The 16,010-nt window shown below is 36.1% G+C and overlaps 1 protein-coding gene across 50 annotated transcripts in view; it reads left to right on the top strand.

The window, feature by feature from the left end:
- Positions 1 to 16,010, top strand: part of MLLT10 (MLLT10 histone lysine methyltransferase DOT1L cofactor) — a 205,848-nt gene that overhangs the window by 59,276 nt on the left and 130,562 nt on the right. For all 50 annotated transcript variants that reach the window (XR_014073059.1, XR_014073053.1, XR_014073062.1 and 47 more), the window contains exon 5: positions 13,192 to 13,301. Coding sequence is in view for 34 of the 50 variants with exons in the window: in XM_081556678.1 (XP_081412804.1) it covers positions 13,192 to 13,301 (110 nt within the window). In the remaining 16 variants the exon portion in view is untranslated. The remainder of the gene's footprint in view (positions 1 to 13,191; positions 13,302 to 16,010) is intronic.

Here is a 16,010-nt window from a genome sequence, read left to right on the forward strand (position 1 = left end):
GTATTAGGGAAATTAGCCCTTTGGGGTATTACAGGGTTTTTTCCTCCTAAATGCTGGTTTGTGTTTTGATTTTGCCTTTGGCCATACAGAGATAAGTGACCATGTTATTATCATTAAAAAGAATTCTCCTGGTTTGGTAGCATACTGGAAGGGCAATTTTCTATACCAAGATTATTTCACACTCTTTGGTAGGCTTTTTCTAGTATGTGGCTTAAAATTTTTTTAGGTTAATGATCCATCCAGAATTTATTGCAATGTGAACTATGAGGTATGGAGCTATTTTTCACCTAGGTGACTATCCATTTGTTCAAAATACATGTTCTGAATAATCTGATTTCTCCTGTTGAATTCAAATGACACTTTTTAAAAATACAAAGTTCACATATGATTTGGCTTCATTTCTGGACTTTCATTTTGTTTAGTGATGTGTCTTTTCATGGCCAGTACTACACTGTTTTAATTGTTCCTATTATGTCTTGCAGAGATAGCCCTTCCTCATTATTATCTTCCTCTCTTCCATTTTTTCTTCTGCTCTCCCACATTTTCTTGTCTTTAAAAAAAATTCTTTTTTAAAGAGTGCTAATGGTGTTTTTGGCTCTACTTGTTTTTCTCTACGAATTTTTTTAGTCAGCTTGTTTAATTTGTTTTAATTAATTTAATGTTTTGGAATACTTTTAGATTTACTGAAAAGTTACAAAGGTAGTACAGAGAGTTCCTGTATATCCTTTATCCAGTTTCTTCATTATTAACTTTGTACAATAACATGGTATATCTGTGAAAACTAAGAGACAATTATATGTTACTATTAACTGAATGCTATACTTTAAAATTTTTTTCATCTTTTTTTTTTTCCCGTTAATGTTCTTTTGCATTTAATTTCCATGTCTCTTGGTCTCCCATGGCCTGTAACAGTTTGTCAGTCTTTTTTGGTTTTTCATGACCTTGACAGTCTTGAATACTGGCCAGGTACCTGTTGAATGTCCCCGAATCTGGATTTCTCTGATGTTTTTCTCCTGACTAGATTGGGTTTAAGGGTTTGGGGAAAGAATACCACAGAAGTTAAGTCCTCTTCTCATCATGTCAGAGGGTACAAATATCCCCGTGACATTACTGATATGAAAGTGTTCAACATTACTAATCACTGTAGAAATGCAGATGAAAAATCACAATGAGGTCACAGCACACCTTTGGAATGGCTACTGTTTAAAAAAACCCACAAAATTACAAGTGTTAGTGAGGCTGTGGCGAAATTGGAACCCTTGTGCACTGTTAGTGGGACTGTAAAAGTGTCATAGCTGCTATGGAAAACAGTACAGAGGCCCTTCAAAAAATTTAAAAAGATTACTGTAAAAAAGAATGATCCAGCAATTCCACTTCCAGTGGATATATCTGGAAGCAGAGTCTCTCAGAGATATTTGTATACTCATGGTCATAGAAGAACTATTCATAGTAGTCAAGAAGTATAAGCAACTCAAATGCGTATCAGAGGCTGAATGGATAAACAAGATGTGTTATATACATAAAATGGGATATTAATCTCCCTCCTTAAAAAGGAGGGAGATTTAACACTACTGAACTGTACACTTGAAAACATTGTCAGTGTACTGAAGTTTGTTAATGTGCTTTTAAAATATTAAAATCTGTATGCTCTAATTTTTTATAAAGATATATTTATTTATTTATTTTTGGCCACACTGGGTCTCTGTTGCTGCATGTGGGCTTTCTCTAGTTGCAGCGAGCAGGGACTGCTCTTCATTGCAGGTATGTGGGCTTCCTGTTGTGGAGGCTGCTCTTGTTGGGCTGCATGAGCTCTAGGGGCGCACAGGCTGCAGTAGTTGCCGTGTGTGGGCTCAGCAGTTGTGGCCCACAGGCTTAGTTGCTCCACGGGTATGTGATCTTCCTGGACCAGGGATCGAATCCATGTCCTCTGAATTGGCAGGCAGATTCTTTACCACTGAGCCACCAGGGAAGCCCTGAAAAATTTATTTTTTACAAATAATTTTATTTATTTATTATTTTTGGCTGTGCTGAGTCTTTGTTGATGCAGGAGCTTTTCTCTAGTTGTGACAAGCAGGGGCTATTCTTGTTGTGGTGTGTGGGCTTCTCATTGTGGCTTCTCGTTGTGGAACACCAGCTTTAGGGTAAGAGAACTTCAGTAGTTGGAACTCGTGGGCTCAAGAGCACGGGCTGTAAGCCCGTGAGTGAGTTGTGGCTCACTGGCTTAGTTGCTCCGAGGCATGTGGGATCTTCCTGGATCAGACACGGATCAATCCCGTGTCTCCTGCATTGGCAGGCAGATTCTTTACCACTGAGCCACTAGGGAGGCCCCAAATTTTATTTTTGGAGATAGTAAATATGTATAGTATTTTTTATTAACCTGTTATTTTTATTGGCTTGTTGTTATTTGTGATTATTATTATTACCCTGTTATTATTTGACACACTACTGACAGTGGTGTGTCAGTAGTGATAAGCCCTATTTTTATTCTTAATGTTGGTGATTTGTGGTCTCTGCTTTTTATTTTGTTTTACTTTGTTGTTTCGGTTTTTGGAGTTTGATGTTTGGTTTCCTTTTTCTTTAGCCAGTGTATCTGGAATTTGTCAGTTTTGTTCACCTTTTTAAAGAAACAAACTGACTTTAATTTTTAAAGTTATTTGCCTGTTTTCTGTGTTTTACTGATTTCTCCTTTAATCTTTATGATTTCCTTCTTTCTACATACCTTGTATGTATTTAGCTCTAATGTTTTGACGTCTTCATGGCGGCACCTTAGATCTTTGATTTTAGATCTTCTCTTCTAGTTCAGTTCAGTTTGGTCCAGTTGCTCAGTTGTGTCCGACTCTATGGACTGCAGCACACCAGGTTTCCCTGTCCATCACCAACTCCCGGAGCTTGCTCAAACTCATGTCCATTGAGTTGGTGATGTCATCCAACCATCTCATCCTCTGTCATCCCCTTCTCCTCCCTCCTTCAATCTTTCCCAGCATCAGGGTCTTTTCAAATGAGTCACTTCTTCACATCAGGTGGCCAAAGTATTGGAGTTGCAGCTTCAGTATCAGTCCTTTCAATGAGTATTCAGGACTGATTTCCTTTAGGATGGACTGGTTGGATCTCCTTGCAGTCCCAGGGGCTCTCAAGTGTCTTCTCCAACACCACAGTTCAAAAGCATCAATTCTTCAGTGTTCAGCTTTCTTTATGGTCCAACTCTCACATCTGTACGTGACTACTGGAAAAACCATAGCTTTGACTATATGGACCTTTGTTGGCAAAGTAATGTCTCTGCTTTTTAATGTGCTGTCTAGGTTTGTCATAGCTTTTCTTCCAAGGAGCAAGCGTCTTTTAATTTCATGGCTGCAGTCACCATCTGCAGTGATCTTGGAGCCCAAAAAAATAAAGTCTCACTGTTTCCGTTGTTTGCCCATCTATTTGCCATGAAGTGTTAGTAAAAGTATATCTTTTCTAGTAAAAATATTTAAAGCTTCAAGTTTCCCTCCTAACATTTTTATTGCATTCCACAGAATCTGATATGTTGTTTATTTGTTGTTAGTTCAAAATGTTTTCCAAATTTCTCTTGCTTTTCTCTTTTACCCTCAAATTTAGAAGTCTATTACTTATTTGCCAGTTACATTGCTAGATAGGTAATTGTTGGCTGCTAATTTAATTTCTTTATTGTTAGCGATTGCACTCTGGATGATTTTAGTCCTTTAAAGTCCACTAAGACTTATCTCAAGGCCCAGAATATTGTCTGTGTTGGTGAATGTGTCATATGTATTTGAAAAGCAATATGTATTCTACTGTTGAATGAATATAGTGTTGTAGTCAGTTAGATCAAGACAGTTTTATTGTTAAGCTCTTTTATGTCTTTATTGATTTGGGGGGATGGGGTGAATCTAGTTCGTCTATTAATTGCCGAAAATCATATGTTAAAAGTCTGTTATGTTTGGAACATTGTCTGTTTCTTCCTTTAATCCTGTCAAGTGTTGCTTCATATATTTTAAGGCTAGGTACATATACTTTCCTAATTGTTATGTCTTTTTACTGATACCCCTTTATGGTTATAAAATGTCCCTTTCTATCTGTGGAGTGTTTGTTCTGTAGTATATATCTGATATCAGAATGGTTACTCTTGCCTTTATATTCTTCTATTAGCAGGATATATCATTCCCCATTGATTTGTTTTATTTTCTTTAAACTTAACAGAGTCTTTGTATTTATTAAGTGTTTCTCTTTTTGTTTTTGGCTTGTTGTTTAGTTGCAAAATTGTGTCCAACTCTTTGCAACCCATGGGCTATAGTCTTTGCAACCCATGGACTATAGTCCTCTGGCCATGATATTTCCCTGGCAAGAATACCGGAGTGGTTTGCCATTTCTTGCTCCAGGGAATCTTCTGACCCAGGGATTGAACCCATGTCTCTTGGTGTCTCCTCCATTGGCAGAATTTTTTACCACTGGGCTACCTAGGAAACCCAAAAATATTTCTCTTATAGGCAGCATATAGTTTGGTCATTTTTTTTAAAGTCTACTCTGTCCCTCTCAATCTTTAATCTACCTTGTCTCATTAACTAATGTGTATAAATGATTTAACATTTAATATAAATTAAAATTTGAATTGAGATCTATTTTTTAATATTAATATTTTACTTTTTTTTTCCTTTCGAACTTTTTGTTTTATATTGGAGTATAGCCAGTTAACAAGTTGTGATACTTTCAGGTGATCAGCAGAGGGACTCAGGCATACGTATACATGTTGGGTTGAGATCTGTTTTGAGATTTATTCTTTTAAAAAAGCTTTATTCAGATATGATTGACTTTGAATATATGACACTTACTAATGTATGTACATGAAACCATTAACATAGTCAAGTCAGTGAACATATCCATCATTCCCAAAACTTTCCTTATATATTTTTATAGTATATCTGAGTTATCTGTTCCTCTTTCTAGCCTCCTCCAGGTCACCAGTGATCTGCTTTTTTATTACTGTAGATTAATTTGCGTTTTTTAGAGTTTTCTATGAATGGAGTCTATATGTGTGTCTAGACATACAAATAAGTATATAATATACATGCAAACTTTTTGTCTGGTTTATTTCCATCATTATAAGTATTTTGAGGTAATTCTTGTTGCGTGTATCATTATTTCATTTCTTTTTTGGTGTTCACTATTATTCCTTTGTATGGTTTTAGCAATTTATTAACCTATTGACAGATTGTTTTTAGTTTTCAGCTATTGAAAAGGAAGCTTTTAACATTTGAGTGCATGTATGACCATAGGCCTTCATTTACCTTGAGTAAATAGGAATGAAATGGCTAGTTTATAGTAAGTGCATGCTTAATTGTTTAAGGAACTGACAAACAATTTTCTAAAGTGGTTGTAACATTTTACATTCCCATCAGGAGCATTTGAGAGTTCCAGTTGCTTTATATCCTCTTCAACACTTGGTATAGTCAGGGTTTGTTTTTGTTTTTTTTCAAGTTGCCATTAAAGAAGAATATCTTTGTGGTAGTTTTTTTGAGATGATTTTTGTCTTATTGGTTATTATAAGATACTGGATATAGTATTAAACAGTAAATCTTTGTTTCTTATCTATTTTATGTAGTAATGTGTATCTATTAACCCCATACTTCTAATTTATCTCTCTCCTCTTCAAGCCCTGTGGTAGTCAAGATTTGTTTTCTATGTCTGCGATATCCTTGTAGTTTTAATTTGCATTTCCTTAATGAATAATACTTTTGATCTCCTTTTCATGTGCTTATTTGCCATTCTTGCATCTTTGGTGATGTATGTATTCAAATCTTTTGCCTCTTTAAAAAATTTAGTTGTTTTCTATTGTTGATTTTTAAAATATTACAACTTTATTCACATAGTATACAACCGAACCATTTAAAGCATGTAATTCAATGATTTTTACAGTATTCAAAGACTTGTGCAACCATCATCACAATTAGAATTTTTATCAGGTCAGAAATATGCACTGTAATCTTTAGCATTCACTTCTCATTTGCCCTCAGCACCTTCAACCTGGGCAACTATTAGCCTACTCTTTGTCCAAATATAATGTATAGTTGGTTCTCCAAATATATACGTGATTCCTCTATATCCAAGGTTCTGCATCCACGGATTCAAACAACTCTGGATCATGTAGAACTGTAGTATTATTTACTATGGAAAACTTACGTATAAGTGGACCTGCATTGTTCAAACTTGTGTTTTTCAAGGGCCAACTGTATGTCCTTGCTTTCCATGAGGATTACAGTTATCCTAAATTTATTATAATACCTTTGTTTGAATTGATACCAACTTAGCTTCAATAGCATGCAAAGATTCTGCTCCTATACATCTATACCCCCCAACCTTTCTGTTGTTTTTTCAAAATTTGTGTCATGCATTTATCTTTTAAATGATTTTGTTGTTCAGTTGCTCAGTTGTGTCCGACTCTTTTTGACCACTATGGACTGCAGCATGCCAGGCTTCCCTGTCCTTCACCAACTTCTGGAGCCTGCTCAAACTCACGTCCATTGAGTCGGTGATGCCATCCAACCATCTCCTCCTCTGTCGTCCCCTTCTCCTCCTGCCTTCAGTTTTTCCCAGCATCAGAGTCTTTTCCAGTGAGTCGGCTCTTCACATATGGCCAAAGTATTGGAGCTTCAGCTTCAGTATCAGTCCTTCCAATGGATATTCAGGGTTGATTTCCTTTAGGATTGACTAGTTGGATCTCCTTGCAGTCCCAGAGGTTCTCAAGAGTCTTCTCCAACACCACAGTTCAAAAGTATCAACTCTTTGGTGCTCAGCTTTCTTTATGGTCCAACTTTCACATCCATACATGACTACTGGAAAAACCATAGCTTTGACTGTATGGAAAAGCAATGTCTCTGCTTTTTAATGTGCTGTCTAGGTTTGTCATAGCTTTTCTTCTAAGGAGCAAGCATCTTTTAATTTCATGGCTGTAGTCACCATCTGCAGTGATTTTGGAGCCCAAGAAAATAAAGTCTCTCACTGTTTTCCATTGTTTCCATATCTATTTGCCATGAAGTGATGGGACCAGATGCCATGATCTTAGTTGTTTTTTTTTTTTTTTTTTTCCATTTTAGTGAAAGTCGCTCAATTGTGTCCTACTCTTTGTGACCCCATGGACTGACTATACAGTCCACGGAATTCTACAGGCCAGAATACTTGAGTAGGTAGCCTTTCCCTTCTCCAGAGATCTTCCCAACCCAGGAATCCAACCCAGGTCTCCAACATTGCATGCAGATTCTTTACCAGGTGAGCCACAAGGGAAGCCCTTAGTTTTTTGAACGTTGAGTCTTAAGCCAGGTTTTTCACTTTCCTCTTTCACCTTCATCAAGAGGCTCTTTAGTTCCTCTTTGCTTTCTGCCATAATGGTGGTGTCATCTACATATTTTAGGTTTTTGATATTTATTTCTCCCTGCAATCTTGATTTTAGCTTGTGCTTCATTCAGCCCAGCATTTCTCATGATATACTCTGCATATAAGTTAAATAAGCAGGGTGGCAGTACATAGCCTTGACGTGCCTCTTTCCCAAATTGGAACCAGTCTGTTGTTACATGTCTGGTTCTAACTTGCTTCTTGACCTGCATACAGATTTATCAGGAGGCAGGTCAGGTGGTCTGGTATTCCCATCTCTTTAAGAATTGTGCACAGTTTGTTGTGATCCACACACAGTCAAAGGCTTTAGCGTAGTCAGTGATGCAGAAGTAGATGTTAAACCATGTAGGAAAGATAATGAGTTACAAATCAAAACTATCATAATGTTGGCTTTAATTTTTACCTGTATTTAAGCTTTACCGGGGGTTTCCCTGGTAGTTCAGTGTTAAAGAATCTGCCTGCCAATGCAGGGAACATGGGTTTGATCCCTTGATTGGGAAGATTCCCGGGAGAAGGAAATGGCAACCCACTACAGTATTGTTTCCTGGGAAATCCCATAGACAGAGGAGCCTGGTGGGCTGCAGTCCATGGTGTCACAGAGTCGGACACACTTAGTGACTGAACAACAGTGTTCTTTTGGTTACCCAGAAGAAACCCTTCTCCAGATTCATGTGGGGCAAGTCTCTTAGCAACAGATTCCCTCACCTTGTGTTTCATTGGGATGTCTGTTTTTTTCCATATTTGAAGGATAATTTTGCTTGATTTGGAATTCTTAAGTGACAAGTTTTTTCTTCCAGAAATTAAAAAATGCCATTGTACACACTCTTAATGGCCCCTGTTGAATTTGATGAGAAATTTATTGTTTAATCTTATTGAGGATTCCTTGTATGTAACAAGTTTCTTCTCAAAGATTCTCTTTTTCCTGGCTTTTAGCAGTGATTTATTATTTTATTCCAGTGCAGATCTCCTTGTGTTTATTCTGGTGGTTTCTTGAACCTCTTGAATGTGTAGATTCATGTCTTTATATATATAATGTTTCAATTGGTCTACCTTTAAGTTTACTGAGTTTTTTTCCTCTGTACTCAGATCTATTGTTGAGACCCTCTAGTGTGTTTTTCATTCTGGTTATTATAATTTTAAGCATCAGTGTTTGTGTTTGGTTCCTTTTTAAAATGATTCTTTATTGATTCTCTGTTTGTTGAGACTTCGTTGTCCTGGTTTCCTTTAGTTTCTTGTCCTTGCTTTCCTTTAGCTCTTGGAGCATATCTAAGACAGTGATTTAAAGTCTGCATTTAATGTCTGTGCTTCTGCAAGGACAAATTCTGTTAAATTCTCCCGTGAATGGGCTATATGCTCTTTTTCTTTATATTCTCTGTAACTCTTTCTTGAAAACCGGACATACTGACTATTATGATATGGCGACTCTGGAAAGTATTCTTTACTCATGGTTTAATTTTGTTGCTTGGTGTTACTTGCCTTTTAAGTGGTTTTCTTATAGTTTTTTTTTTTTTTTAAGTGTGCTTTCTTTGTCACTTTGATCTCTAAAGTCTGTTTTTGTAGCTTGTGTTCAGCTAGTGTTTTGGCAGAGACTTGCTTGAATACTAGGTGCTAAGGTAATGTGCAGTAGAAGTGAGAAGGGAGAGGGGTTCAAAAGAAAAAAGAAACACCTCTCCAGTGTTTGTGGATTGACTCTGTGCTGGGCTCTTTCCTTCAGTGGCCAGCCAGTCTGCTTAGAGTTCTGCTTCCTGTTTGCCCTGTACCAGGAGATATATCAGGGGTTAAAGTTTAGCATCTTATCAGGTCTTTTACGAAGATGCATCCTGCCCTGGGCATGTGGTGCTGTCTAAATTCCCTGGAATGCACAGATACTTTCCAGTGCTCCCAGTTTCCAAGAGAAAATTCCTCCCAGCTTTTCCTCTTGGGCTCTTGGCATGTTTGTGAACCATAATCTCTTGCCCCAGGCATCTGTGCCTTTTTCTTGTTTTGTCTGCCATACAATGATTTGAGGAATACCCTCCACTTTTCTGCCCTGCGTGAGTTCTGAGCTTGTCCAAAGAATAAGCTGTGTTAGTTCTTCAGTAGCCCACAGGCATTTTAAAATAGGGAAGCACAATTATTTGCAAATAAAGTCTGCTCTGTTCCTCCAGAAACTAGAGCTGGGGTTGTTCACTGGGTCTACAAGGTGCTCTCTTCAAGACTTCTGCTGAATCCAGGGTGGCAGGGGTCAAGGGAAAGTAAGAATTCCCAAAGCTTTCTTACTTTTTTTTTGCTGGCTTTTTTGCCCCTTGCAGGATCTTAGTTCCCCCAACCAAGGATTGAACCCAGACCTCCGGCAGTCAGAGCACCTACTCGTAACCACTGGATGGTGAGGGAACTCTTCACTTTCCCACAGTTTTTAAGTTGTTTTCTTCTGACTTAGCATTCATTTGGTTGCTGCAAGCCTTTCATTCTTTTTTCCAGAATCTTTGAAATTGGTTCTTATAGTTTTTGATGTTTCTGTGGTGGAACGTGCCTTTGGAGCTGCCTGCTCCCCCATTTTTGCTGATGTGCTCATTTGCTTCAGTCATGTCCGACTCTTTCCAGACAGACCAAATTCTCCAGGCCAGAATACTAGCGTGGGTAGCCTTTCCCTTCTCCAGAGGATCGTCCCAACCCAGGGATCGAACCCAGGTCTCCCTCATTGCAGGTGGATTCTTTACCAGCTGAGCCACAAGGGAAACTCAAGTGTCTTGAGCAACATTGTCTAAATTATTTTGTCCCTTTTTAAAATTTTTGCATTGGTGGCATATGCATTGTTACATGCAGAAGCATAAATGTGGTCCTTGTTATTCCATCTTGACTAGTCTCCTACTATTTCTTCTTAACCTTGATATTTTTCTTATTTTTGATTTTATGAATGTTTTTAGCATTGTATTTTAATCCATTTAATAATACACTTAATTCCATTTAAATTTAATGTTATTAGATTACCATTTGGGCCATATCTTTTCTGTATATACAGGTATTGATAATTATGTATGTAGCCGTTGCAGTTGCTCTAGGGATTACAGTTTCATACAAATAGTTCAATCTACTATGTATACCACTTTACATAAAATGTAGAAAACCTCAGAACTGTATAGATCTCTTTTACCTGCTTCTTCCCCAGTCTTTAGTAATAAAATGTTTTACACACATTGAAAACTTTACAAGACTTTTGATGTAAGCAGTCATATGTGTTTTAAGTGAAAGAAGGTATTATTATTGTTTCATCAGCCAATACCCTGTCAAAAGTACCTGTGTGTTTATCATGCTTCATTTTTTCTCTGCATCTTGGAGCTTCCTTCTTGGGTCATTTGTTTTTCCTCTTTCTGTTGCCCAAGGAAAATTGTCTGGTGTTTCTTTTAGAGGGAATTTGTCTAAAGATATTTTTTGGCTTTGTTATTTATCCCGTTCTTTTGGTGATAACTTGGCTTTTGGTTATTTTCAGGTATTTTTCTTTTTGGTTTTCTGTAGTTCTACAGATTATGTGCCTGTGTGTGGATTTATATTAATATTTATTTACCTTGGGATTTATTGTGATGATTCAATCTATGAATTGTTATCTTTTTATTTTAGAAAGTTTTTAATTATTATCATTTTAAATATTGCTTCCATACCATTTATTTCTTTTATATTTCTCTGAGACTCTACTTACTTGCTGCTGCTGCTGCTGCTAAGTTGCTTCAGTCTTGTCCGACTCTGTGCGACCCCATAGATGGCAGCCCACCAGGCTCCACAGTCCCTGGGATTCTCCAGGCAAGAGCACTGGAGTGGGTTGCCATTTCCTTCTCCGGTGCATGAAAGTGAAAAGTGAAAGTGAAGTCGCTCACTTGTGTCCAACTCTTAGCGACCCCATGGACCGTAGCCTACCAGGCTCCTCTGTCCACGGGATTTTCCAGGCAAGAGTAATGGAGTGGGGTGCCATTTGCCTTCTCCGAATTACTTGTTAGGTCTGTTTATTATGTTGTTTTTGTTTCTTGTCCTCTTTTTGTCTTTTTCATACTTCTGTGCTAATGTTGAGTATTTTATTTTGACCTATTTTGTTCTAATTTTCTTTTTGACTATTGATATGTCTAGGCCATTGTTAATCCCATTTACTAGTTTTAAATTTTTGTTTTTACTTCTGTAATTTTTGATTTAGAGTTTTCAGTTCTTTGAAGGAATTTTTAATATTTTATTTTGTGTATTTAAATATAATAAGCACACTTTTAAAAATAAATGTGTCTGAAATCCCAACATACAAATCTGTTTTGATTTTCATGTTTTTGCTGCTTTTCATTCATGTTGTCTTGTCTCTCTTGTGTTTCATACTTTTCATTGTGCTGAAAATGAAAATGAGCTAGTATTAGAAATTGTTGTTGTTCAGTTGCTCAGTTGTGTCCGACTCTCTGCAACCCCATGGGCTGCAGCACGCCATGCTTCCCTGTTCTTCACCATCTTGCAGAGGTTGCTCAAACTCATGTCCATTGAGTCGGTGATGCCATCCAACCATCTCGTCCTCTGTCGTCTCCTTATCCTCCTGCTTTCAATCTTTCACAGCATCAGGGTCTTTTCCAGTGAGTCACCTCTTCGCATCACATGGCCAAAGTATTGGAGGTTCAGCTTCAGAATCAGTCCTTCCAATGAATATTCAGTGTTTATTTCCTTTAGAATTGACTGGTTTGATCTCCTCGCTGTATTAGAAATTATTTGTAGCCATATGAATGACATTGTTTTCCTGGAGAGAGGGTTTATATTAGCTTCTGTCTGGTGTCTGGGGCAGTTGATAATTTAAGATTACATGAGTTGAATTTCTGAGCTTGAGATGATCAAAGCTCAGCTGCAGGCTCTTGGAGGGCCTGTGTACTTTTAGTTTATTGGCATTTCTGACTTGCAGCCCCTCAGTTTGCCAGTGAAAGAGGGTGAGGGAGTTACTAGTGTTCCTCTTTTCCCTTAGTTGTCCAGGGACATAGATCCCTATACTTTCAGCCTTCTGAGTTTGTCAAAAGTACCTTCCACTCTCTGAGCTGTTTTCTTTGAAATAAGCAAATGTCCCCCAGGTGGCAAAGTGATCAGAGTTGTACTTAAGGCCCTGGACTTCCATCCTTTTGCAGTTTAGCCCCGAAAATTCCTTACTATCACATCAGCACTTTACTCACATCATACCTTTCTTTAGTCACATTTTGAAAACTGAAGGAAGCAACATTTAATATCAATTATTTGAAATATTAAAATAGTTAAACAGTGAATGTTAGTATTTAAAATATCAACATTAGTATAGCAATTACAAATTTAATATTGACATTTAACATTTAAAGTATTTAAGTTTTTATTTTAGGTTTTCAGTTATAAAACTTCATACTTTTCTGTGCTTCTCAGAGAAAGTATTGATCTGAATTATTTAGTTTACTCTTATATAAAATGAGTCAGTGCCAGCATCTGAATTTTAAAGTGTTTCCCTTGGGGAGTTCCCTGGTGGCCCAGTGGTTAGGATTCTGGGCTTTCACTGCCATGGCCCGGGTTCAGTCAATCCCTGGTCCGGGAACTTAGATCCCAGATGGATGGGTGCAGCAGCCAAAAACAAAGTTTCCCTTTTATTTGTGTTACTGCACACACTAACTGCGGAAATGACTAAGAGTCTTTTATCAGTAGTGGTTTGACTGTTAGTAGTGCGAATTTGTTAACGTTTTTGTTGTGTGTTTGCTTAAATGGGCATTTAAGGGATTTGTTCAGAAAGTTAATAATTTATGTTTGAAAAACCTTTGTTGAAACTGGAAAATGACATTATTTTTGTTTACTTATTTTTAGGTTGGGCTCATGTGGTTTGTGCCCTGTATATTCCAGAGGTACAGTTTGCCAATGTTTCTACGATGGAACCAATTGTTTTACAGTCTGTTCCACATGATCGTTATAATAAGGTACAGTATATATTATTTTATTGATGTTTGAATATAACTTTTTGTTTTAAAACTGTTAAGTGTAAAGGAATTGTTAAATTTTATTTTGTTATAGCCCTTCATTAAAAATTTTAAATGCCTCCATTGATTTGGAAAAAATATAATTACTGTGGTAAAGTTATTAAAATATGTTACTAAAGTCACAGGAGTATAAAACAAATGCACACAAGCAAAGCTATGTTTCCTTTTATATTAACCTAGGTATTTAAAGTCCTAACATTTTAATCCTTACAGATTGTTCTTTAAGAATTACTGACTTAAAAAAAGAAATAACAGACAAACAAAATAAGAATTATTGACTTTTATATTCTTTCAGACATTAAGACTGTATTAAATTTGAATTAATCATTATTTGGTATAATATTCATTATGGTGATACACATCCTGTTTTAAAAAATAATCCTATCACAGAATATTATTTATTCATCTCTCCAAATGATTTTTTTGCTCTCAAGACTGTTCTTTTTTTTTTTCCCTTAAAAATAATCTTAATGTTTGCTTTTTTCTCTTGTATCTTTTTCTTAATTTAGTACATTTATATTATTGTTTCATTCTCTTGCATATTGGATTATTATTTTTTTAAATTACCTACTGTGCCTTGAAACATACTGTTACCATTTTTAACTGAAGGTACTTGTTGATTTATTTCATCTGTGGAGAAAGGGTCATGGCAGCCAATGCTAAGATTTCAAAATATTAAACATTTTGTAATGTAGATTATTTATATTTATTTTAAAAATTGGAAAATGCAGAGAAATAGAAAAATGTAAGATAAAACTCATGTAGAATCTTTCCATTAAGATCCTCCTAGATTTATTTTTGTGTGTATTTTACAAATACTGTATACTTCTAATTGATTAATCACGTTAGCGGTATGTGAGATTGAACATAATCTTGTGTCCTGTTAAATGCACTGTGTATTACCATTAGGAGAATGTTTCCTATTCTTTTTAGTGAAAAGTATTGCAGTCTTTGAATGATTTTCTTTCCATATTGATAACATTAAATATTTTGAAGTTTTTTTTTAGAAAAGGTTATTCATATTGGTTAATTGACCTTGAATAGCTCTTTGTTCATTTTAATATTGTAATGTTTTAATTTTTTCTTACAAAATGTTTTTTATACTGAAGATAATTATTCTTTTTTCTTATATACTTGCTGTCAGTGCTTTTGCCCATAATTTAATATTTGCTTTTTAATTTTTGTCTTTATGATTGTCATTATTGTTGGTATTCTAGCATGTTAATTTTTTCTAGTTTTAAGTTTAAAAATTTTTTATAATTTACACAACTACTCTTTATTGTTTCTGCCTTTGTTGCCACACAGAATCTTTCTCTACACTAAAGTATAACTTTTATAGTATGTGTTTCTTATAAAGGAGGACTTCTGCATGACCAGAATACACCCATCAGAATCAGGAAATTAACATTTATGCGTTATTTGTCTAATCCAGAAGCGTCATCATTATTTGTCTAATTTTCATTCATATTTTTTGTTTTCCCAGTAGAGTCTTTTCATAGCAAAAAGATCACAGTTTGCTTTTTGTCCCTTAAGTCTCCTGACTTACGTAACTTTGGTGCTTCTGAAGATTTTAGGTCAATTATTTGTAGAATGGTTTTGAATAATGTTTCCTCACGATTAAATTAAGATTATGTGTTTTTGGCAGGAATGTCACAGAAATGATGCTGTGTTCCTCTCATTGCATCCTGTCAGGTGGTACATGATTTCAGTTTTTCCCATTACTGGTGATGTTACCTTGGTCACTTGGTTAAGGTGGTGTCCGCAGGATTTCTCCACTGGGAGGTTAATCTTTATTTCCATTATAATTAGTAAGCATTTTACAATGAAGTACTTTGTATGTAAATACCTTGTTTCTTGTGCCTTTTATTCACTAATTTTAGCATCCATTGTTACTTCTTTGCTTAATGAATCTATTACCACGATTGATGGCAAGTGGGGGTATTCTAATTCCACATTTACATTCATCAGTTGGCACTCCATTTTAAGGAGACGCTTTCATCACTTCCCAATTATTTATATCAGTATGGACTAATAAGGACTTATGTGTTACTATTTTGTTTTAATGGGTCATTCCCCATCACTGTCATTTATTGTGATGCTTACATTGTCTCAGCTTTGGTCAGTGGGATCTCTTCAGGCTCTCCTGTGTCTTTTGACTTCTTTCTCTCATTCTCTGAGGTCTTCTTTACTTCTGACATGACAGTATGTTCTAGGCTTATCTTGTACCATTGCTTTCTTAGTCCTCGAATAACCATTTCTCAGAGAAGTTTTGAATCCTTTTAGGTAAGAATGGTATTTAGAAACTGAAGAGGATGGTAGGTGTGCTCACTACCAGAGGATGGTAGGTGTGCTCACTACCAGAGGATGGTAGGTGTTAACAGGATGTTACTGTTTTTAGGCCCTCTCAGTGTGTGTAGATGCAAAGATACACACACATTCACATCTATATCTTCTTTATGTTTTGAAGTAGATGAGGTCATATAGATAGTTTTGATTAGTATCTGGATATATGTACATACACACATATCTATATGTATTTCTGTGTCTGTCTATTTATGTATCCAACCATAAATTTCTAGGAATTTCTTAGTAATTTCCCTCAACCTAATCTAACAACACAGGGTTCATTTTAATTTTCTTTTTGTTTTT

Source organism: Giraffa tippelskirchi, chromosome 13 (genome assembly GCF_054371585.1).
Source record: "Giraffa tippelskirchi isolate mGirTip1 chromosome 13, T2T-mGirTip1v1.2.pri, whole genome shotgun sequence".
Lineage (NCBI taxonomy): Eukaryota > Metazoa > Chordata > Mammalia > Artiodactyla > Giraffidae > Giraffa > Giraffa tippelskirchi.